The following is a 21,167-nucleotide window of genomic DNA, read 5'->3' as shown; positions in this document are numbered from 1 at the left end:
CTTGAATTTTGTGAGGAATGTAATGGTTGGTTGATTTGACAGGAATGTAGATAGGACAGACGTAAGACGTATGAGCAGTTAAATTTGTGAGACAGTCGGGCAGAAGGCTAAGTGGCAAAATGGACACTAGACAGACAGACAGACAGACAACACAGACAGACCAGACAGACATGAAAACTGAATCAAACATGACATTTACTTGTCCAGTGCTGCATGCCAAATGTAATGGGGTATTGCCCAGCAAGTCAACAGCATTGATCTACGTGTTAAACAACATAAACAATTCAGGACTACAATACAACCATCCAGTCTGTGTACAGCAACAGCACACACATTGGCGCCCTTGTCTAGCAAAAGCACTGCCACAGCTGCAGAGCCAAAATCAGCCTCTTCTGGTCCGCCATCAGCAGCAATATGAAGGGGAGTTGACTATGAAATGATCATATTGTGTGTTAAAAGAAATACACTTGTATACGACATCAATGTTTCAATACAACCTGCAATACTTCATCATGGATGTCTGGCTTAACCTTACATATGTTTAGCAAGAATGTGGCAACCTAAAGTAATCATAAGAAAGACTGATGGTTAGCAGATGTAAGATATTTCGAAAAACAAAAAGACAAACTTCCACAAGATCTTTTTCTGCAGCTAAATGTAGGACTGTTCGTGTGTCCACCAGCTGTGATGGGTTGATTCCTTCCTTGATCAATGTCTTTACCTTTGAACAAGAATGAGAAAATGCAGAAACAGCCGAGATTATGATTATACTGCATATGACTGCTTGTTGTCTATAAACACACTTATTGATCAATTTATTAACTAAGTCTACCTGATCAATGTTGTTGCTTTTCACTGCTTCCCACAGAGCATACATTTCATCTTCAGATGAGACTTCTGTGATTTCAACAGCTTTCAGTTGACTTGTTGTTCTCTGAGGCAGTTGGTGTGTTGCAGTTGGGAATCAATGATTGTATACTAACTATGCTTACCTTTAATGGTGGTGATATGTGACATGGCTCCTGCTTGGCTTGTGTTTCACTGATCTGTTCTGGTGGTCCTTTTCGAGCTGTTGACTTCAATTCAGTTAAAGTATCATCTTGCTCACTTGCTGTTTGACCTTCATGTTTGTGTTCTGCATCATTGGAAGGTGGAGATCCTTGAACATGACTGTCACTTTCACATTGTGTTTCTGTATCCTTTGTTTCCCCAGTTTGATGTTCTGCCACGATTTCCTTTTCATGCTCACTGGAACCGATTTTGGCTTCATCTGCAGCCTTATCTGTTTCCAGATTTGTGACAGTTGCTTCCACTGCTCCATCAACATTTTTTAAGTCTCTCTCAATAGAAACCTCCACCTGAAGACAACATGTAACATTCAAAACAGCATAAACACAACAGCAGTGATATTGTTACCGACTTCTCGTTCCTTATGAACAGCTGTAATCCTTCCTTCTACCTGAAAAAAATTGCAGACAATGAAAGTGATAATCTAACCAATTCCAAGAACTGTAGAGTGTATTAAAAACATTAAAACAGACTTCAAAATGAAAACAATGACCATTTTACAATGAAAAATGGTTTAGACATGTATGTTTATCTGAGTACAGTATGAACAGATCAGAAAGTGACATAACTGCCTTTCATTGCAGTGCATTTGACTGTTGTGAACTTCTAAATCAGCACTCTGCAATTTGCCTCTCAATATAACACCAACCACTGCCCAGCTAGCACATTAGAGTGTCATGCAAAGTGGTATTCTTCAATTGGACTCATCTAGGTTCTCCCCCCACTCTTGTATGCCACCTTTACCTCACAATGCACGTGTACACTTCATTGCTCATAGACATTACAATACTATTATGTTACTGTTTCTGACTAAAATTCCATTACCTTTGGATAGAAATATGTTGCTGCATCTCCAGAGGTTGAGTGTCTAACAACAATAGAATAATTTTTATTAATTAATTAAGACTTAATTTATACACATGCATAATATGTAAACCTACAAGTTGGGATTCTGTTTGTGCTTTCGTTTGCAATGCTTGACTCCTCGTTGAATTGCCACTGAGTTGAAGTGATTTTGTATGATGACTGGTAGAGGAGGACAATTTTCTTCTGACAACTTTTTACACAAAACAAGCAACAACAGGTGTAGGTCATCACAGTGTGTCAGCTGTTAATTGACAACCCTATTGGTTATAAATAGAAGACGCACCAGCACTTTGGCATGTTCAAGTATATCATATCCATCCTTTCCTGATGCCAAGTACATTATTGTGCATAGTTTGTATGCCTGCAATTGCACCAAGAGAGATCATATATAAAACACATACACTTGATGACAAGTCATGAATTATTGAGCTTTAGTAAGCTTTAAACACAGTAAAATACAAACATTTGTTTGGTTCAAGTTGATTATTTAGAAGTCCAAGTCCATTTGCACAAACGACTATAGAACTTTATTTACTCATTCAAACACAGACATCCAACTTCAAGCAAGTTAATTCTCAAATCAAAATATGAGTCAGATGTCTGTACAGCTTCATCGCTATACACATTTCTATCAATCAACGAGTCACGTGTTGTTACCTTGGTTTCATCCAAAGGCTCATTCTTTATCAAAATAGAGTCTTTCAAAACACGATTGTGTGGCTCGCATAAAGGGTCAAAACTGAATTTAACACCAGACACTTGAGGAAATTGTCCTTTAAGTTCTGGGTACTGTGAAACTCCATTTTCCAAGATGGAAATCAACTGTAAGCCTAAAACAAGTACAAAATAAACAAAAACGTGCAGTTGTTTATGACAACGATAATGATGCCAGACCTGTTACCTCCAACACAGTCACTGTATTCTGAAACGGCAAGATTGCCAACAAATCCTGCAACAATTAATTAAGCATGCATGCAGTTATCATATATATTAACTTAATTAAACAGCAAAAGCCAATACAATACATTTTTGAAGCAAACAGTTGCACTATACAGAAGTTGTCAAACAAATAAACAAAAAGACAGAAGACAAAAAGACAAGAGTTTAATAGCCATGCATGCAGTGACAGATTGTTGGCCTGCATCTAGAAGAAAACTATATATTAAGAGAAAAGTAGATACTATAAAAAGCTCTTGCAGCTAGATGCAGCTGTAACTCGATCTGGTGCCATTGGGTTTCAGCCAGCCAGAAATCAAACAAGATACAATTAATATTAACAACAACTTACTTTCAGTGTGATTTCTCCTGGACCATGTGTTGCATCAGATCTCACTGCTCCTGAATTAATAAGAGCAACATCTGCATGAGTGACTTGCTTCATGACATCAGCAATCAGATTTCCTATGCCAAAAATTAATGTAATACGCAAAACAATTAATTATGACCGACTACACTAAAACATAGTTTAATAAAACAGCCATCTTTAATACCAAGATTTGTTTCGCATTTTCTCATCTTAGTAAATCTGCCTTCAAGTTGAAACTCAATGGTGTCAAGTACTTCTTCCATCTGATGCTCTAGTGCGTCTAGATGACAAAAATAACACAATTTTAATGCATAAATAACACATTATAGTAATATAATATATAACATGACTTTAATTAATGCATTAAACAACACATAATTAAGTGAGCAAAATGCAAGCAACCAGAAAATAAGATGCACCAGAAAATAAGATGCACAAACAGTTGAATAGACAATTAACAACAAGCCTAACTCATGCATTCCAAGTACCTTGATATTTACTCAAGGCAGCTTTCACAACTTCATCTTCTGGGATATCAGATGTGACTTCACGTCTGAAGCTCTCAATATGAGGCTTTCCACCACTACTAAAATCAATAGTGACTTCCCTAAATTCTCGAAAATCTGTTCCACTCTTGCACACCAAAATATCGCCAACCTACCATGCATCGAGAAAATCAGTAAACAAATAGTTCACTACATGTCCATGCATGCACAAACCTGTTTTGTTTCATATGCATGGTTGCGACCACCAAGTACCAAATCAATCACACCCTGAGTTTTTTCGGCAAGGATGGTGTCACTTGACATTCTCATGTGAGTGAGTGCAATCACAATCTCAGCACCCTGTCGTATTGCAATAAAAATCATATGATTATAACAATATTATAATTTGTGTCTTCTATTCATGTAATGTATAGCTACAATCATCATAAACTTAGCTTGTGGTTGATGTATAAATAATAATATATGCATGCATGCATGTTTTGCACACATGAATGCAATAAAAATAAATCTTTGAGTTAAATCAACAAATACATAAAAATTATATGTTTAGACAAGCAGCATGATTGCTCACAAGATTAACTATATATATATATCAAATGATATAATATACCTCACGTCGTAGTTGATTAGCCGTTTGCTTGGCTTGGACAACAAAATCAGAGTACGTGACATCACTTGCTTCCACTGTAGCCATCGTTTCCAGCCAATCTTCATCAGCCAAACCCATCAGGCCTACCTATATTAAGAAAAACTATTTCATAAAACATTTAACGTGATGTGTCCACACTTACCTTTCGACCTTCCCAATCTATAACTACACAACTGCAGCCAGCTAAAGGTTGACTTATTAGATTTTGATTATCAGTAACGTTGCTTAGCAACCAAACAGCATTCGTCGATTCAATCAGTTCAACCAAATTATCCAACCCAAAATCTGTAAAAGTAAATATGAAATAATCAAAGAAATTATTAATTAATTGTAACTGATAAATTTAATTTAAAAGTTAGCGACATCTCTACCAAAATCATGGTTTCCTATAGCTGCTGCTTTAACGTCCAGTTCATTTAGAACAGGCACCATATGTCTACCTTTCGTCACATTGCTCACTAAAAAATAAAAACATTTCCAGATGACCACGCCTTCTATTGGCCGCATGGCAACCGGTAAACTTACAAATGGACGGACAGAAAACGCCGCCACTGAATAAAACGAGAGGCTTCTTATTGCTCAGTCTCTTGACTGCAGCCACGAAGCGCGCAGCTCCTCCGACAGGCTCGCTTTCTCGCTCATCGACGCAGTAGGCGTCATTGAAATGTACGACGGTAAGAAGCGGAGAAGACGCTAATTGATTCGTTTCCTCGTTGGGTTGAGGCGGCTGTGTAGCGGGTGGGTCTGCAGTCGTTTGGGGCGGAAGTGTGACTTCTGCGTGCGTTGATTGGCGACTTGTCGAGGCGCCTGTAGCTACTTGCTGCTGTTTGTGATTAGTATCGGGTCGTGCATTCGATTTCACTGTCGCAGTTGAGCTTGTTCCACATCCCATCTGTGGTTCTCACGCAGTCATTCACAAGCGCGGCTACACTGGTGCTCACTTGTAGGATAAAATTGAATAAAATAAAAATATGCTGGTGTATTAATTTCAATTGTTTTGGAATCCCGACCTCTCTGTTTTGAATTTAATTTAGGCCTGGAATTAATCTTTATGAAAATAAACGTGAGTAGATGTCTCAGTTTTGGTACGTACAGCACAAATACTAAAATGCTACATGTTCACTAACCGACGTGTAAAGAAATCAATGACTCGCCGACGTTGACTGCTTGTACTTTTTGAAAATTGTCTAAAGACAAACAGTCAAGGTTATAATCCGCCTAATTTAATTCTTACAAACAGGCAACGTTTTGTCAACGAAGAGGCATAGTGAACCTCGAGCATTCAGTTTCTAGTTACGACTGACTGGAGTCACGTGCACTAGCTAGACCACACCATACTAAAAAACCTAAGTACGTGTTGGGATAAGTATGTTGGAATGCATGTAGCGAATTATCTAAAAAATACAAATGTAAACTGCTTCTTTGCAGATGAATAATAGCAATTAATTTTATAATAAAGAACTGTTAGGAAAAACGGAGCATAGCCAAGGAGTATCACTATTTAATTAATTCTTTTAAGCATCAACCTACATTTCTTGAATCGCACTCTCTCCATGTATCTTGCAAATTCTGTTCAGTCACCATAGATGTATTGACAAACCACTTGTTAGCAACATCCACCTGTCATAGCTACTACATCAAAGTAGAATACAATACACAATAATCAACTTGCTGAGAATTACTATGACATCCACTTGCAAACAGTACTCTACAAATTCACGTTGTCTCAAAAGACTTGCCATAATTATGTAAAAAGATACAGTCACAGAATGACTTCACACATTCCCTGCAACACCCCACGTCCATCTCTTTGCTGAAGATGAATTTCATTTTTCATGTACTAAACAATGACCAATATTGTCAACAACTCTATGCTTAAAGAACTAGTCCTCTCACCTGTCGCAGCCTCTCTATGTAGTCTGCATCTGACTCACCAATCTGCCTTGCAGGAACTTCCTTCTTCTCACGAAGCAGTACAGGTAGAATGTAATCTTCATTCATAGTGTCAATAGGATCAATGTTGTTGACATTGATCAGTTGAACCAAATACTCCTTGTAATGAAGTCTGTAGTTGTACACAAAATAAACACCACAAACAACACAAAAAAGAATATTGCCTACTCGCACAGTCCTGCAAACCCTTCTTTACAGACTCGACCACATGGCTCATCTTGCAGTCCATCGGGTGTTTCTTTTTGTTCTGTAACTGTACAGGTCAATCTATGATCACGTCCTGCAGCAGCCACCTCTGGTGCCTCTTCTTCTTCATCCTGTGCACCTGCAGCTGGTGGTATTTCTGTGTTATATTCAATATTGTGCATTTTCAATAGCTGTTGCAAGTCTTGTATTGAGTTATCCCGTAAAAAGAACAAACAATCACGAGGATGGTGAGCATGAAGACCACGTGTTCTACAATCATCAAATCTTTGACAGGCCTCCGCCTACACAAAAAAACTGTCACAATGGCTAACAAACAACACCCTACAGTCTGACTTTCAGATAAGGCTGTGAGCAGCCACTGCAAAATTCATGAGGACACTGTGTACACTTAAAGAGCATGCAACCTCCTTTAGCCAAAGCATATCTAAACTTGCACCTAGGGCAATCTACAACATCACTACATGTAATAAACACACAACAGAACAATCTAATCACAGATACCAATGCCATCTCTGTCCAGTTGAGCAGCCAATTCTTTCTGCTGATTTTCTAGATCATTAGCAATCTGCCAGTTACAAAACTGATCACATGTTAGATCATCATGTTGTGGTTTCCACTACACAAATCAAACAATTAGAGCATGCAACATGACAATAGCAGTGCTACAACCAACCTTTTGTTTGCACTCAAAACAAGAATCTTTACGACAATGTGGACAAGTCATTTTGTTTCTCAAATGATTCTCATTAACAAATCCATTCCGACACTAATCAAGAATATAACAATTACCAAAGAATGTCTCATTAACAATTGTCTTACATGAGGGCACCATCGAAAATTTGGATCATCCATCAAATTCCACTCATTCAACTTCTGCTGTAGCAAGTCATATAAATCTCTTTCCACACAGTGATGCAGGTGAAAAACAAAATCTACTCTAGACTATGACCTTCTACACAACTAAAAGCTAACCATAGCAGTAAGTGTCTGGAAATGCAGAGCAACTACTTCATCATCATCCATAGAAGGCTTTCCACATACAGGACAGACCATATGCTTCAAACTCTTCTCTTTAATAACTATTGAAAACTGCGTAACAAAACAGGTTTTGCAAATGCTACATTGACAGATTGACATTGATATCATCTGTAACAAACAAGCACAATGCTACTATACCATTGAGTTATGAACTTTAAAGGATACCTTGTCTCTTGGAAAGTTTGACATACAGACAGGACATTCTTGTCGAAGGTAGTCTCTTGCTCGTTGACAATCCTGATGAGCCTCAACAGCATCCACAACATCAGAAATGTTGTACTCACACTGATCATCTCTTTCATCTATCAGTCGAATAGCCAACTCAGCCCGACCCCAAGAAAACATATTGTACTCTGCATAGAGTACTCGTACACGGCGCTGCCAAATCCATGTTAGTACTCAAACGACAAATCATTTGACCATCATAGCAACAAACTTACTTCACGATCAAGATCATCTTGCACCACCAATTCCTTTACTTTCTTTGGAATATGTCTTCGCTTTAGACCATCATTCTCTGACTCATCATCACTGCTCTGCTGTTCTTCTTGCCAAATTCGATTGACAAATGGCTGGAGCAAGGTAGACTGGAGGTAGACAATAGCTTTCAAAACATCTCCATTGCTTTCCATCAGAGCTGTACAAATGGCAGCATGAGGAACATTTACTGATTCCCTTACCTCAATAATCTAAACACAACAAACAATGACTCTATCACATAACTCTCTACTTAACATTTCTACATCTTTCAGCCTTGCTTCACACATTGCTTTGATTGTGCTCTCCTGATCTCCTTGACATTCGATAAAATACTTCCTTGTTTCTATATCTCCAAATGTGCCCAAAGACTGCCAATTTGCATAATCATATTGACCACATTTTGCTGCAAGCTGAGCAATTGTTTGTAATAGATGAGGCAGTTCATTCACAAGCCATGAAATAGGCCCATGTAGATCATTTCCAACAGTACTAAGTGCAATTTCTACTTCTTCAGGTTCAAATCCTCTTTTTTCTCCTTCCTGAAATAGAAATGAAAACATCTACCTTATATAATGCAGCAAGCACAAAAATTACTTAAAAACTCAACACCTGTAGAAAGCCAAAAAATTGCTTATCTCGTCGCCTGATTGCTTCAAGGACTTGTCTTGCTACTTCTAGTTGCCTCCTCCTCTCTTCCTTTTGTCTTTCTTCTTCCATCTCTCTCTGTTCTCTTTCCATGCCATCTAGATAAGATCTCCTGTTTTAGTCACCAGAAGATCCATAAAATCTCCAATCATTTACTTTTAACAAACCTTACTTTGTTTACAGGCTACATATTGCTTCCATGCTGTCCAGGTATGTTTTCTACTGTCATCTACTCGGCGCATTAGCTTTGAGGTAAATTCAATGATTAGTTTGCAGGATATGTACCAGAACACAGACGGTCTTTTAGACTATCAGTTGCCTGTTCTAACAATTTGGCAGCAGAGATGTTTAAATCATGCTCGAGGTCATCTGATCCTGATCCATGTGCAGTTTCTATTGCAGAAAGGCCGATCTTTACGTTTAGCAGCTTGTCACAAGAAGCATCATAGCCATTAGGGCCTTCAAGGTATGTTTCTATGATGTTACGGTAAACTTCACACACTTCTTTTCGCTGCTCTACTTCATGTAAGCTTTCATACTGTTTGATCATTCCCACACACATTGTCACAATTTCTAACAATACAGTATTGTCTATAGGAAAGACAAGTGTTGTCTGCATTGGTTTTCATCTACCTTTGAAGTGTAGCCTGACATCCGGCTCTGCATTCCAGCAACGAACAATGAGATCTCTATATTCTTCTAGGCATTCATCATCATTACTTAGTGGAGGCCTGACACCAACCACCACATTAGCTCGAATGACGGCATGATTTACACCAGCTACATATACACACAAGCCTCTGTCACAAATTGATAATAAACAGACAAAACATACAGGAATAACCATTAACACATTTCAGTTCCTTCAGCTGCCACAGAACAATTGCATATCTACAGTACATTATAGCAACATAAAAGTTTTTTCTCTTAATTAATTAATTAAGCACAAGTTTTCAACAACCACTTACGAGTAAACGTCAACTTTCTTTTCCTTCCCCTTCTCCACTTTTGCCTCAAATACTTCAGGTGCAGTAAATGACACTGTACCAGCACGAGGTTGGTCTCTTGGTGTTTGCTCTGAAATTTCTCGCACTTTTGCCAACCCAAAATCAATAATCTGGAAATCAAATATCATGGTAGCCACACTATGACAAAACACCATTGCAAGCAAAGTTGCCATCATACAGCAACATAGCTAACTTGATAGACACTACAGCCCTCTTCAGAAAGTTGTCTTTGAATTTCCTACATTATTATGAAACCTCAGTGAAGCAATACAAAATCTATCTTTAGTAGAATCTCAAAATGCTATTCCAGCACCGCCTCTACTAATACCCTTTCTAAGGGGTCTGTCCACTGTCTCGTGTACAGTGTATCATTGGTTCTCGTAATCCCATACATGACTACCAAAAGCTAAGTGAGATAAAACTGCACATCTACAATTCTCCACCAAATGCAGTCATAACAAGGTTTAGAATTGGTAAAAATATTTCTATTGGATGAGCTTAAAAATAGCCACGCCCACTTAACACACAAGACCAGACTGCACCTATTAACACTACTACTACTACTTAGTATCTTAACTTATGAGCATTGCTCTATAACTGTGGTACAGCAATGCCATGTGTTCGCTATCAGTGACTTCCTATCACCTGCATATGTGCATGCACCAGCAAAAATTGATTCACATCTTACTTTACAACAGTAGTTGTGATCCACCAATACATTTGCAGTCTTCAAATCTCCATGAATAATTGGTTTCACTCGACTGTGTAAGTAGTTCATTCCTTTAGCAATGTCTGCTGCCATTCGAATACGACAATTCCACTGTTTGATCACCGGATGCTCGTCTACTCCTGAAAGCAACATGTCTTGCAAATTACCATATTCGACATATTCCATGACAATTGCATAGTGGCCAGGGTCAATGCATAACCCCAAGAACCGAACGATGTGAGGACAGTCCACAAGAGACTTTAATATACTCGCTTCCTGCATAAATGCTCCCAATTCCCTGCAAGAATCTTTAATTAATTAATTAAGGCCACACCCAATTAATGCACACTCTCTTGTTACTTCTGTCTAAGTTTGTACGGAGTAGCGAGAACCTTCAGCGCCACGATTTCACTTGAATTTGACTGCGAATTTCGTAGTTGACATCGATAGACGATGCCAAACCCTCCTGATCCAATCATGTCGACGTCATTATTGTAGATTAGTTCGTCTCGCCGAAATGTGGTGGTTAACTGGTAGTTCATCGTACTTCAGTAAACAACAACTTTAGTACAAAAATTTGAAAGCAACACACAAGGCAGTTTCCAAGAGCCCGGAGGGTTGAATCCCGGATAAGATCTGAGATAAACCCTAGAGCAGAGGTGCTGTGGCTACAATTATCGCTGCAATTCAACACTCATATTCTTTAAAAAAAACCTTGACACAGCTTGGATACATAACAAAAAAGGAGTGTACACTGTACATGTACCAGCCAATGTGTCAGTACTAAAAACTTTTACTAATTTGATTCTTTAATTAATTAAACATCATATTAGAATTCTTGAATCAACACTCTCTCTCCACCTTGCCACTTCTGTTCAGTCATCATAGATGTATTGACAAACCACTTGTTAGCAACATTCACCTGTCATAGCTACTACATCAAAGTAGAATACAATACACAATAATCAACTTGCTAAGAATTACTATGACATTCCACTTGCAAACAGTACTCTAAAAATTCACGTCATCTCAAAAGACTTGCCATAATTATGTAAAAAGATACAGTTACAGAATGACTTCACACATTCCCTGCAACACCCCACGTCCATCTCTTTGCTGAAGATGAATTTCATTTTTTACATACTAAACGATGACCAATATTGTCAACAACTCTATGCTTAAAGAACTAGTCCTCTCACCTGTCGCAGCCTCTCTACGTAGTCTGCATCTGACTCACCAATCTGCCTTGCAGGAACTTCCTTCTTCTCACGACGCAGTACAGGTAGAATGTAATCTTCATTCATAGTGTCAATAGGATCAATGTTGTTGACATTGATCAGTTGAACCAAATACTCCTTGTAATGAAGTCTGTAGTTGTACACAAATAAACACCACAAACCACACACAAAAAGAATTTTGCCTACTTGCACAGTCCTACGAACCCTTCTTTACAGACTCAACCACATGGCTCATCTTGCAGTCCATCGGGTGTTTCTTTTGTTCTGTAACCATACAGGTCAATCCATGATCACGTACTGCAGCAGCCACCTCTGGTGCCTCTTCTTCTACATCCTGTGCACCTGCAGCTGGTGGTATTTCTGTCTCATATTCAATATGGTGCACGTCCAACAGCTGTTGCAAGTCTTGTACTGAGTTTTCTCGTAAAAAGAACAAACAATCACGAGGATGGTGAGCATGAAGACCACGTGTTCTACAATCATCAAATCTTTGACAGGCCTTCGCCTACACAGAAAAACTGTCACAATGGCTAACAAACAACATCCTACAGTCTGACTCTCAGATAAGGTTGTGAGCAGCCACTGCAAAATTCATGAGGACACTGTGTACACTTAAAGCACATACAACCTGCTTTGGCTAAAGCATATCTAAACTTGCATCTAGGGCAATCTACAACATCACTGCATGTAATAAGACACAACAGAACAATTTAATCACAGATACCAATGCCATCTCTGTCCAGTTGAGCAGCCAGTCCTCTCCGCTGATTTTCTGGATCATTAGTAATCTGCCAGTTACGAAACTCATCACATGTTAGATCATCATGTTGTGGTTTCCACTTCAAGAAATCAAACAATTAGAGCATGCCACATGACGACAGCGATGCTACAACCAACCTTCTGTTTGCACTCAAAACAAGAATCTTTACGACAATGTGGACAAGTCATTTTGTTTCTCAAATGATCCTCACTAACAAATCCATTCTGACACTAATCAAGAATATAACAATTACCGAAGAACGTCTCATTAACTCTTGTCTTATGTTATGGTAAGCTTCACACACTTCTTTTCGCTGCTCTACTTCATGTAAGTTGTCATACTGTTTGATCATTCCCACACACATTGTCACAATTTCTAACAATACAGTATTGTCTATACGAAAGACAAGTGTTGTCTGCATTGGTTTCCATCTACCTTTGAAGTGTAGCCTGACATCCGGCTCTGCATTCCAGCAACGAACAATGAGATCTCTATATTCTTCTAGGCACTCATCATCATTACTTAGTGGAGGCCTGACACCAACCACCACATTAGCTCGAATGACGGCATGATTTACACCAGCTACATATACACACGAGCCTCTGTCACAAATTGATAATAAACAGACAAAACATACAGGAATAACCATTAACACATTTCAGTTCCTTCAGCTGCCACAGAACAATTGCATATCTACAGTACATTATAGCAACATAAAAGTTTTTTTCTCTTAAATTTTCAACAACCACTTACGAGTAAACGTCAACTTTCTTTTCCTTCCCCTTCTCCACTTTTGCCTCAAATACTTCAGGTGCAGTGAATGACACTGTACCAGCACAAGGTTGGTCTCTTGGTGTTTGCTCTGAAATTTCTCACACTTTTGCCAACCCAAAATCAATAATCTGGAAATCAAATATCATGGTAGCCACACTATGACAAAACACAATTGCAAGCAAAGTTGCCATCATACAGCAACATAGCTAACATGATAGACACTACAGCCCTCTTCAGAAAGTTGTCTTTGAATTTCCTACATTTTTATGAAACCTCAGTGAAGCAATACAAAATCTATCTTTAGTAGAATCTCAAAATGCTATTCCAGCACCGCCTCTACTAATACCCTTTCTAAGGGGTCTGTTCACTGTCCCGTGTACAGTGTACCATTGGTTCTCGTAATCCCATACATGAATACAAAAAGCTAAGTGAGATAAAACTGTACATCTACAATTCTCCACCAAATGCAGTCACGACAAGATTTAGAATTGGTAAAGATATTTCTATAGGGTCAGCTTAAAAAAATAACACAAAACCAGACAGCACCTATTAACACTACTACTACTACTACTTAGCACATTAACTTATGAGCATTGCTCTATAACTGTGGTACAGCAGTGCCACGCGTTAGCCATCTGTGGCTTCCTATCACCTGCACGTGTGCATGCACCAGCAAAAAATTGATTCACATCTTACTTTACAACAGTAGTTGCAATCCACCAATACATTTGCAGTCTTCAAATCTCCATGAATAATTGGTTTCGCTCGACTGTGTAAGTAGTTCATTCCTTTAGCAATGTCTGCTGCCATTCGAATACGACAATTCCACTGTTTGATCACTGGATGCTCGTCTACTCCTGAAAGCAACATGTTTTCCAAATTACCATATTCGACATATTCCATGACAATTGCATAGTGGCCAGGGTCAATGCATAGCCCCAAGAACCGAACGATGTGAGGACAGTCCACAAGAGACTTTAATATACTCGCTTCCCCCACAAATGCTCCCAACTCCCTGCAAGAATCTTTAATTAGTTAATTAAGGCCACACCCAGTTACTTCGGTCTAAGTTTGCACGGAGTAGCGAGAACCTTTAGCGCCACGATTTGACTTGAATTTGACAGCGAATTTCGTAGTTGACATCGATAAACGATGCCAAACCCTCCTGATCCAATCATGTCGACGTCATTATTGTAGATTAGTTCGTCTCGCCGAAATGTGGTGGTTAACTGGTAGTTCACTGTACTTCAGTAAACAACAAATGTTAGTACAAAAATTTGAAAGCAACACACAAGGCAGTTTCCACGAGTCCGGAGGAGTGGGTCCCAGATAACGCTAACTTCTAAAAGAAATATGAGATAAACCCTAGAATAGAGTTGCTGTGGCTACAATTATTGCTGCGATTCAACACTCATATTTTTAAGAAAACCTTGACACAGCTTGGATACATGACAAAAAAGGAGTGTACACTGTACATGTACCAGCCAATGTGTCAGTTACTAATTTGATTCTTTAATTAATTAAACATCATATTACAATTCTTGAATCAACACTCTCTCTCCACCTTGCCACTTCTGTTCAGTCATCATAGATGTATTGACAAACCACTTGTTAGCAACATTCACCTGTCACAGCTACTACATCAAAGTAGAATACAATACAGAAGAATCAACTTGCTAAGAATTACTGACATCCACTTGCAAACAGTACTCTACAAATTCATGTCGTCTCAAAAGACTTGCCATAATTATGTAAAAAGATACAGTTACAGATTGACTTCACACATTTCCCTGCAACACACCACGTCCATCTCTTTGCTGAAGATGAATTTCATTTTTTACGTACTAAACAATGACCAACATTGTCAACAACTCTATGCTTAAAGAACTAGTCCTCTCACCTGTCGCAGTCTCTCTACGTAGTCTGCATCTGACTCACCAATCTGCCTTGCAGGAACTTCCTTCTTCTCACGACGTAGTACAGGTAGAATGTAATCTTCATTCATAGTGTCAATAGGATCAATGTTGTTGACATTGATCAGTTGAACCAAATACTCCTTGTAATGAAGTCTGTAGTTGCACACAAAATAAAGACCACAAACCACACACAAAAAGAATTTTGCCTACTCGCACAGTCCTGCAAGCCCTTCTTTACAGACTCGACCACATGGCTCATCTTGCAGTCCATCGGGTGTTTCTTTTTGTTCTGTAACTGTACATGTCAATCCATGATCACGTCCTGCAGCTGCAGCACCAGCCACCTCTAGTGCCTCTTCTTCTTCATCTTGTGCACCTGCAGCTGGTGGTATTTCTGTGTTATATTCAATATTGTGCATTTTCAATAGCTGTTGCAAGTCTTGTATTGAGTTATCTCGTAAAAAGAACAAACAATCACGAGGATGGTGAGCATGAAGACCACGTGTTCTACAATCATCAAATCTTTGACAGGCCTCCGCCTACACAAAAACTGTCATAATGGCTAACAAACAACATCCTACAGTCTGACTTTCAGATAAGGCTGTGAGCAGCCACTGCAAAATTCATGAGGACACTGTGTACACTTAAAGTGCATGCAACCTCCTTTGGCCAAAGCATATCTAAACTTGCATCTAGGGCAATCTACAACATCACTGCATGTAAATAAGACACAACAGAACAATCTAATCACAGATACCAATGCCATCTCTGTCTAGCTGTGCAGCCAGTCCTCTCTGCTGATTTTCTGGATCATTATCAATCTGCCAGTTACGAAACTCATCACATGTTAGATCATCATGTTGTGGTTCCCACTTCAAGAAATCAAACAATTAGAGCATGCAACACGACGATAGCGGTGCTACAACCAACCTTTTGTTTGCACTCAAAACAAGAATCTTTACGACAATGTGGACAAGTCATTTTGTTTCTCAAACGACCCTCATTAACAAATCCATTCTGACACTAATCAAGAATATAGCAATTACCAAAGAATGTCTCATTAACACTTGTCTTACATGAGGGCACCATCGAAAATTTGGGTCATCCATCAAATTCCAATCATTCAACTTCTGCTGTAACAAGTCATATAACTCTCTCTCCACAGAGTGATGAAGCTGGAAAACAAAATCTATTTTAGACTATGACCTTCTACACAACTAAAAGCTAACCATAAAACTAAGTGTCTGGAAATGCAGCTCAACTGCATCCTCATCATCCATAGAAGGCTTTCCACACATAGGACAGACCATATGCTTCACACTCTTCTCTTTGATAACTATTGAAAAGTGACCAACAAGACAGTTTTTACAGAAGCTACATTGACAGACTGTCATTGATATCATCTGTAACAAACAAGCACAATGCTACTATACCATTGAGCTATGAACTTTAAAGGAGACCTTGTCTCTTGGAAAGTTCAAAAAACAGATAGGACATTCTTGTTGAAGGTAGTCTCTTGCTCGTTGATAATCCTGATGAGCCTCAACAGCATCCACAACATCAGAAACATTGTACTCACCCTGATCATCTCTTTCGTCTATCAGTCGAATAGCCAACTCAGCCCGACCCCAAGAAAACATATTGTACTCTGCATAGAGTACTCGTACACGGCGCTGCCAAATCCATGTTATTAATCAAGTTACTCAAATATAACAAGTCATTTGACCATCACAGCAACTAACTTACTTCATGATTAAGATCCTTTTGCACCACCAACTCCTTTGCTTTCTTTGGAATACGTCTTCGCTTTAGACCATCATTCTCTGACTCATCATCACTGCTCAGCTGTTCTTCTTGCCAAATTCGATCGACAAATGGCTGGAGCAAGGTAGACTGGAGATAGCCAATAGCTTTCAAAACATCTCCACTGCTTTCCATCAGAGCCGTATAAATGGCAGCATGAGAAACATTTACTGATTCCCTTACCTCAATAATCTAAACACAACAAACAATGACTCTATCACATAACTCTCCTCAACATTCCTACATCTTTCAGCCTTGCTTCACACATTGCTTTGATTGTACTCTCCCAATCTCCTTGACATTTGATAAAATACTTCCTTGTTTCTATATCTCCAAATGTGCCCAAAGACTGCCAATCTGCATAATCATCTCGACCACATTTCGCTGCAAGCTGAGCAATTGTTTGTAATGCACGAGGCAGTTCATTCACAAGCCATGGAATAGGCCCACGTGGATCATTTCCAACAGTATTAAGTGCAATTTCTACTTCTTCAGGTTCAAATCCCCCTTTTTCTCCTTCCTGAAACAGAAATGAAAACATCTACCATAATGCAGCAAGCACAAAAAATAGTCTAAAAATTCAACACCTTTAGAAAGCCAAAAAATTGCTTGTCTCGTCGCCTGATTGCTTCAAGTTCTTGTTTTGCTACTTCTAGTTGCCTCCTCCTCTCTTCCTTTTGCCTTTCTTCTTCCATCTCTCTCTGTCTTCTTTCCTTGTCGTCTAGATAAGATCTCCTGTTTTGGTCACCAGAAGATCCATAAAATCTCCGATCATGAGATGTAACACCAAAGCCTGACCGTGGGTCATCTAAACATACAGATGATCTAGAGAAAGACATTGTAAGCCTAACACATGCATTAAGCTAGCACCTGTTATGTCCTCTATTTGAAAGCCCGAGCTTCGTGGCCTAGAAGAATGTCTATCAAATGAAACTTGATCATGTTGTGCAGACAATGAGCTTCTCTCTCTCCCTTCACCCAGATCCTTGCTATAGTTACCATGAACCTTCCTTGCCTGTTGCATATTCTGCTCATCAATTGTTTTTAACCTATTTGGGTCATATCCTTGCCTGAGAGACATGTCTTCCTGTTCCTTTCGTTCCTTCTGATATTGTTCCTTCTGTTGACCTTTGTTCAATAGTTGTTGATACTTTTCACCTTGAGCAGCAACTCCTTTCGCCTGATGGCCTAAACTAGTAAAACTGGTATCACAAGATGCTGCAGCTATACCTACTGAACTGGCGGCAAGATTTAAACTCAAATTCTGCTTGTCAATTGCTCCATAACTCTCCTGTGTCTTCTGACTCTGTTGTGGCTGTATTGCTGCAACACGACTTGCATTCTGTTGTTGCTGTTGCAGTTGACCATGTGACTGAGGTTCTGCTGTAGCCTGAGGAATTTGCAAGGGAATAACTGCTTTATCCGTTCTCTCAACAATTGGCGCACTTCGTGTTTTTGCACACATTTCACAAACCCTACGACTGTTATCATTTAAGTAGGTACAGTATTCACAGCTCCACTGATTAACTAGAGCTGATGCAGTAACTGGAGCTTCTTTTAAGTCGGGTAGCACAGTACCAGGAGGTCTTCTTAAATCCACAGACTTGTCAGAGTGTGGAGTTGCTTGCATTTTGGTTTCAGGTATTGGTGGCTGCTTTACCTTTCCTTCTTGTGGTCTTGTTGAATATGATTGTTGAGTTGATGTGGCTGGACGACCACATGCATGACAAAAGTTAGCCCCAGAGTTAATCTCTTGTTGACACTGTAAGCACCACTTTTGTGTCATAACATCAGGCTTTGCTGCTGGAGATACAAGCGGTTCTCCACATTCATCACAGAATTTGGATTGAACACTAAAAACTTTCATACAGTTAGCCTTAGGGCAAATTTTTGTATCCTGTGGCTGCACTGGTTTTGTATTCTGTGACTGCACTGGTTTTATATCCTGTAGCTGCACTGGTATTGTATCCTGTAGCTGCACTGGTATTGTATCCTGTAGCTGCACTGGTTTTGTATCCTGTAGCTGCACTGGTTTTGTATCCTGTGGCTGCACTGACAAAGAAGCATACATGTCCATAGATTGCATGGGTATGTCAGGTGGATATGCGATGGATTTATAATGAGTAACTTCTGTTCTATTTGGTTGTCCAGTATTAGAAGGCAATCTCACAATTGGATTAGAAGAATTCTCAGACAATGAGAATGCCTCGCTTTTACCTGGTTGACCTGTCAACTGCACATCAGCTGATAAAGATCGATTTCGCTTACGAGGTGCTGGAACAGGTGGTGAACGCAGATCTGAAAAACCTGTATTTGCACTAAACATACAGAAATGTTAAAATAAACTTGTTGAAAATAAAATATTTATTACTCTGTTGGCAGTGGATAGACTTGGCCAACTTTCTTGTCTGACCACTGATTAGGACTGCTGTCTGCTTGACCAGAGAAGTCCATATGTGACTGAAATCCCTTGGAAGTTCCAAACAATGTTTGCTGTGTACGATAATTTGGCAATGACATTTCCACAGAAGGGCGTGCATTCACAAGGCTCTCTGGATGTGGATGAGTTTCTTCATTAAGAGCATCAACTTCAATACGAGCCAATAGCAAATCGGTTGCCACACGAGACACCTGGTCAACATTTGGCTCATCAACAACTTCAGGGAAAGCAAGACCATTTAGGTGCTCTTCTGAATATCCCATTTGCTTGAGGATGTCACGAGCTCCAGCCATGCAATCCACACGAGCTTGAAAGACACCATTCGAATACTTGATTTGGCGCCAATATTGAGGGCGATTTGGTTTAAGCAAGTTGACAGCATACTTTTCCAGAATATCGAATGCAGATGACATCATGGTGAGATAGTCGTTAGACTGTCAAAATAAAATAACAGTCATTCTATTTAACTGATAAAAACTAATGTTGCTCAATAAATAAGATGAACAAGGTACCATAAAAACTATCATGCGAACAAATGCAATAATTATTAAGTCAAGATTTATCAAAATTCATATTCTGTATAAACCATACATTGTATATGATAGTCATCACTGTTATCAGTGGACATGCCATCATATGATAAGAGATGCTCATCCTAGACTTTGCACAGAAGACCTCACTAATAACAATGGCCAGAAGAGAGCACAAACAGCACATTCAGGAGCTAAGAACAGTGAAACTAAAGCTCGTGAGATTTCAGTAGAAACAGGATTTATTGATTAATTCTACTACATAAGTTTAACTCCAGAAGAACACTGTTAACATATCTCCTATTATAAACAGTTGTGTGGCAAAACGCTGCCTTTATACTCTTGTTCTCTTTATATTGCTTGTCCAACACTTTCTGTGCATGATTGCTTCATTTCATTGTCTGTGTCTTTGTGTGACTACAGCAAGCAGCATATCATCATGCAGAATGAATAATACTATACATTTAAAAAAGGCTTTACAAAATTATGTCAACAATTACATTAATTTAATCATTAAGTAGACAACTGACCATTTAATATTATTACATGTAAGACATATATTGTATAACATAAAAATCTGCTGTTAACTTAAATCACGTGATTACAGCAAACAAGTCATGTGATCAAAGTTACCCCAAGAACAGCGACAAATATGAAGCATTGGAAAACATACCCCATCTCCTTTGGCTTTGTTTCTTTCAATAATCAAAGGCAAGTCCAAAGCAACGTACAGACTTTTCGGTGAGCCTCCGAGTCGCATAATTTCTCTAGCTACCTCTTGTCCATCCTTAGGACTGAATCTTGCAGTCTTAAAGTCCTCTTCCAGTTTATTTCTCAACGTCAGAGCTTTGTTGTTTGTCTGTACTGTGGCTCCTTCAGTAGAAGGGATCTGCATGTAAGGCCTAGGTCGCGGTTTTGGTCTCGGTTGAGGCTGATTCGGGCTTCTTGCAGTCGCATTAGCTTCGCTTCCATCTGGAACATCGCTACGACCCGTAGACACGCCGCTAACTTGACGAGAACACTGAGAACGAAAGAAGGCGGGTCACAACGGGAAGTCATTGGAAACCAGGAAGTGAGCTTACTTGATGAGCTGGTTCCTCGTGCCTACAAGTACGACATATCTTCGGGTCAAAAGTGTTCGAAACAAACGCTTCTCGTCTGCAACAGTCGCAGTCCATCCTCTCTTTGCTGACTACGCGAGTCTAGCGCGCATGCTCAAATCGACACAACGCATCATTCGTCGGGGAAGCCCCGCAGCATGACACATCAGC

The 21,167-nt window shown here is 39.3% G+C and overlaps 6 protein-coding genes across 12 annotated transcripts in view; all 6 read right to left on the bottom strand.

The window, feature by feature from the left end:
- The window catches only part of LOC134178194 (5'-nucleotidase-like), a 5,762-nt gene extending 313 nt beyond the window's left edge, over positions 1 to 5,449 (bottom strand). The window contains exons 1-20 of the mRNA XM_062645011.1: positions 4,922 to 5,449; positions 4,768 to 4,854; positions 4,539 to 4,681; positions 4,358 to 4,483; positions 3,961 to 4,086; positions 3,730 to 3,898; positions 3,426 to 3,521; positions 3,224 to 3,336; positions 2,830 to 2,884; positions 2,593 to 2,765; positions 2,219 to 2,296; positions 2,010 to 2,125; positions 1,894 to 1,936; positions 1,421 to 1,459; positions 993 to 1,358; positions 833 to 934; positions 629 to 721; positions 498 to 560; positions 334 to 429; positions 200 to 259 (exon numbers count right to left, since the gene is read on the bottom strand). Of these exons, the coding sequence (XP_062500995.1) occupies positions 200 to 259; positions 334 to 429; positions 498 to 560; positions 629 to 721; positions 833 to 934; positions 993 to 1,358; positions 1,421 to 1,459; positions 1,894 to 1,936; positions 2,010 to 2,125; positions 2,219 to 2,296; positions 2,593 to 2,765; positions 2,830 to 2,884; positions 3,224 to 3,336; positions 3,426 to 3,521; positions 3,730 to 3,898; positions 3,961 to 4,086; positions 4,358 to 4,483; positions 4,539 to 4,681; positions 4,768 to 4,854; positions 4,922 to 5,288 (2,511 nt within the window). The 5' untranslated portion in view covers positions 5,289 to 5,449. The remainder of the gene's footprint in view (positions 1 to 199; positions 260 to 333; positions 430 to 497; positions 561 to 628; positions 722 to 832; positions 935 to 992; positions 1,359 to 1,420; positions 1,460 to 1,893; positions 1,937 to 2,009; positions 2,126 to 2,218; positions 2,297 to 2,592; positions 2,766 to 2,829; positions 2,885 to 3,223; positions 3,337 to 3,425; positions 3,522 to 3,729; positions 3,899 to 3,960; positions 4,087 to 4,357; positions 4,484 to 4,538; positions 4,682 to 4,767; positions 4,855 to 4,921) is intronic.
- Positions 5,450 to 5,967: 518 nt separating this feature from the next.
- LOC134178198 (E3 ubiquitin-protein ligase RNF31-like) lies at positions 5,968 to 6,883 on the bottom strand. The gene is made up of 3 exons (XM_062645019.1): positions 6,518 to 6,883; positions 6,293 to 6,461; positions 5,968 to 6,236 (listed from the first exon to the last, which is right to left on the bottom strand). The coding sequence occupies exons 1-3, from the start codon at positions 6,715 to 6,717 to the stop codon at positions 6,159 to 6,161; spliced, it is 447 nt and encodes a 148-aa protein (XP_062501003.1). The 5' UTR covers positions 6,718 to 6,883; the 3' UTR covers positions 5,968 to 6,158.
- A 451-nt stretch (positions 6,884 to 7,334) lies between these two features.
- LOC134178195 (E3 ubiquitin-protein ligase RNF31-like) lies at positions 7,335 to 11,036 on the bottom strand. 6 transcript variants are annotated; one of them, XM_062645015.1, is made up of 7 exons: positions 8,892 to 9,076; positions 8,684 to 8,817; positions 8,338 to 8,613; positions 8,035 to 8,283; positions 7,760 to 7,972; positions 7,565 to 7,702; positions 7,336 to 7,508 (listed from the first exon to the last, which is right to left on the bottom strand). In XM_062645015.1, exons 1-7 carry the CDS (start codon positions 8,959 to 8,961, stop codon positions 7,494 to 7,496), a joined length of 1,095 nt encoding a protein of 364 aa, XP_062500999.1. In that variant the 5' UTR covers positions 8,962 to 9,076; the 3' UTR covers positions 7,336 to 7,493. The 6 variants fall into 6 exon arrangements, with proteins under 6 accessions (XP_062501000.1, XP_062501001.1, XP_062500999.1 ...); XM_062645012.1 differs by lacking the exons at positions 7,336 to 7,508; positions 7,565 to 7,702; positions 7,760 to 7,972; positions 8,035 to 8,283; positions 8,338 to 8,613 and adding exons at positions 9,353 to 9,499; positions 9,564 to 9,610; positions 9,688 to 9,836; positions 10,415 to 10,733; positions 10,796 to 11,036 and having other exon boundaries at positions 8,686 to 8,817; positions 8,892 to 9,292; XM_062645013.1 differs by lacking the exons at positions 7,336 to 7,508; positions 7,565 to 7,702; positions 7,760 to 7,972; positions 8,035 to 8,283; positions 8,338 to 8,613 and adding exons at positions 9,353 to 9,499; positions 9,564 to 9,610; positions 9,688 to 9,836; positions 10,415 to 10,733; positions 10,796 to 11,036 and having other exon boundaries at positions 8,743 to 8,831; positions 8,892 to 9,292.
- A 154-nt stretch (positions 11,037 to 11,190) lies between these two features.
- LOC134178889 (E3 ubiquitin-protein ligase RNF31-like) lies at positions 11,191 to 14,428 on the bottom strand. 2 transcript variants are annotated; one of them, XM_062645802.1, is made up of 11 exons: positions 13,904 to 14,428; positions 13,187 to 13,335; positions 13,080 to 13,126; positions 12,869 to 13,015; positions 12,738 to 12,808; positions 12,571 to 12,663; positions 12,398 to 12,512; positions 12,231 to 12,343; positions 11,860 to 12,178; positions 11,635 to 11,803; positions 11,191 to 11,578 (listed from the first exon to the last, which is right to left on the bottom strand). In XM_062645802.1, the coding sequence occupies exons 5-9, from the start codon at positions 12,795 to 12,797 to the stop codon at positions 11,870 to 11,872; spliced, it is 690 nt and encodes a 229-aa protein (XP_062501786.1). In that variant the 5' UTR covers positions 12,798 to 12,808; positions 12,869 to 13,015; positions 13,080 to 13,126; positions 13,187 to 13,335; positions 13,904 to 14,428; the 3' UTR covers positions 11,191 to 11,578; positions 11,635 to 11,803; positions 11,860 to 11,869. The 2 variants fall into 2 exon arrangements, with proteins under 2 accessions (XP_062501786.1, XP_062501787.1); XM_062645803.1 differs by lacking the exon at positions 13,904 to 14,428 and having other exon boundaries at positions 13,187 to 13,354.
- Positions 12,800 to 14,385, bottom strand: LOC134177953 (uncharacterized). Its single transcript, XM_062644732.1, has 6 exons — positions 14,267 to 14,385; positions 13,904 to 14,222; positions 13,310 to 13,335; positions 13,071 to 13,126; positions 12,888 to 13,015; positions 12,800 to 12,808 (listed from the first exon to the last, which is right to left on the bottom strand). The coding sequence occupies exons 1-6, from the start codon at positions 14,383 to 14,385 to the stop codon at positions 12,800 to 12,802; spliced, it is 657 nt and encodes a 218-aa protein (XP_062500716.1).
- Positions 14,429 to 14,799: 371 nt separating the features above from the next.
- Positions 14,800 to 21,097, bottom strand: LOC134178352 (E3 ubiquitin-protein ligase lubel-like). Its single transcript, XM_062645217.1, has 16 exons — positions 20,979 to 21,097; positions 20,570 to 20,917; positions 19,298 to 19,800; positions 17,797 to 19,244; positions 17,514 to 17,734; positions 17,171 to 17,446; positions 16,870 to 17,118; positions 16,584 to 16,796; positions 16,353 to 16,526; positions 16,200 to 16,298; positions 16,054 to 16,146; positions 15,881 to 15,995; positions 15,713 to 15,825; positions 15,334 to 15,662; positions 15,108 to 15,276; positions 14,800 to 15,051 (listed from the first exon to the last, which is right to left on the bottom strand). The coding sequence occupies exons 1-16, from the start codon at positions 21,072 to 21,074 to the stop codon at positions 14,986 to 14,988; spliced, it is 4,512 nt and encodes a 1,503-aa protein (XP_062501201.1). The 5' UTR covers positions 21,075 to 21,097; the 3' UTR covers positions 14,800 to 14,985.
- Between the last annotated feature and the right edge of the window lie 70 nt (positions 21,098 to 21,167).

This window comes from Corticium candelabrum, chromosome 4 (genome assembly GCF_963422355.1).
Source record: "Corticium candelabrum chromosome 4, ooCorCand1.1, whole genome shotgun sequence".
NCBI lineage: Eukaryota > Metazoa > Porifera > Homoscleromorpha > Homosclerophorida > Plakinidae > Corticium > Corticium candelabrum.
Note: the sequence above shows the minus strand (reverse complement) of the source record. Positions and strands in the feature narration are given on the sequence as shown.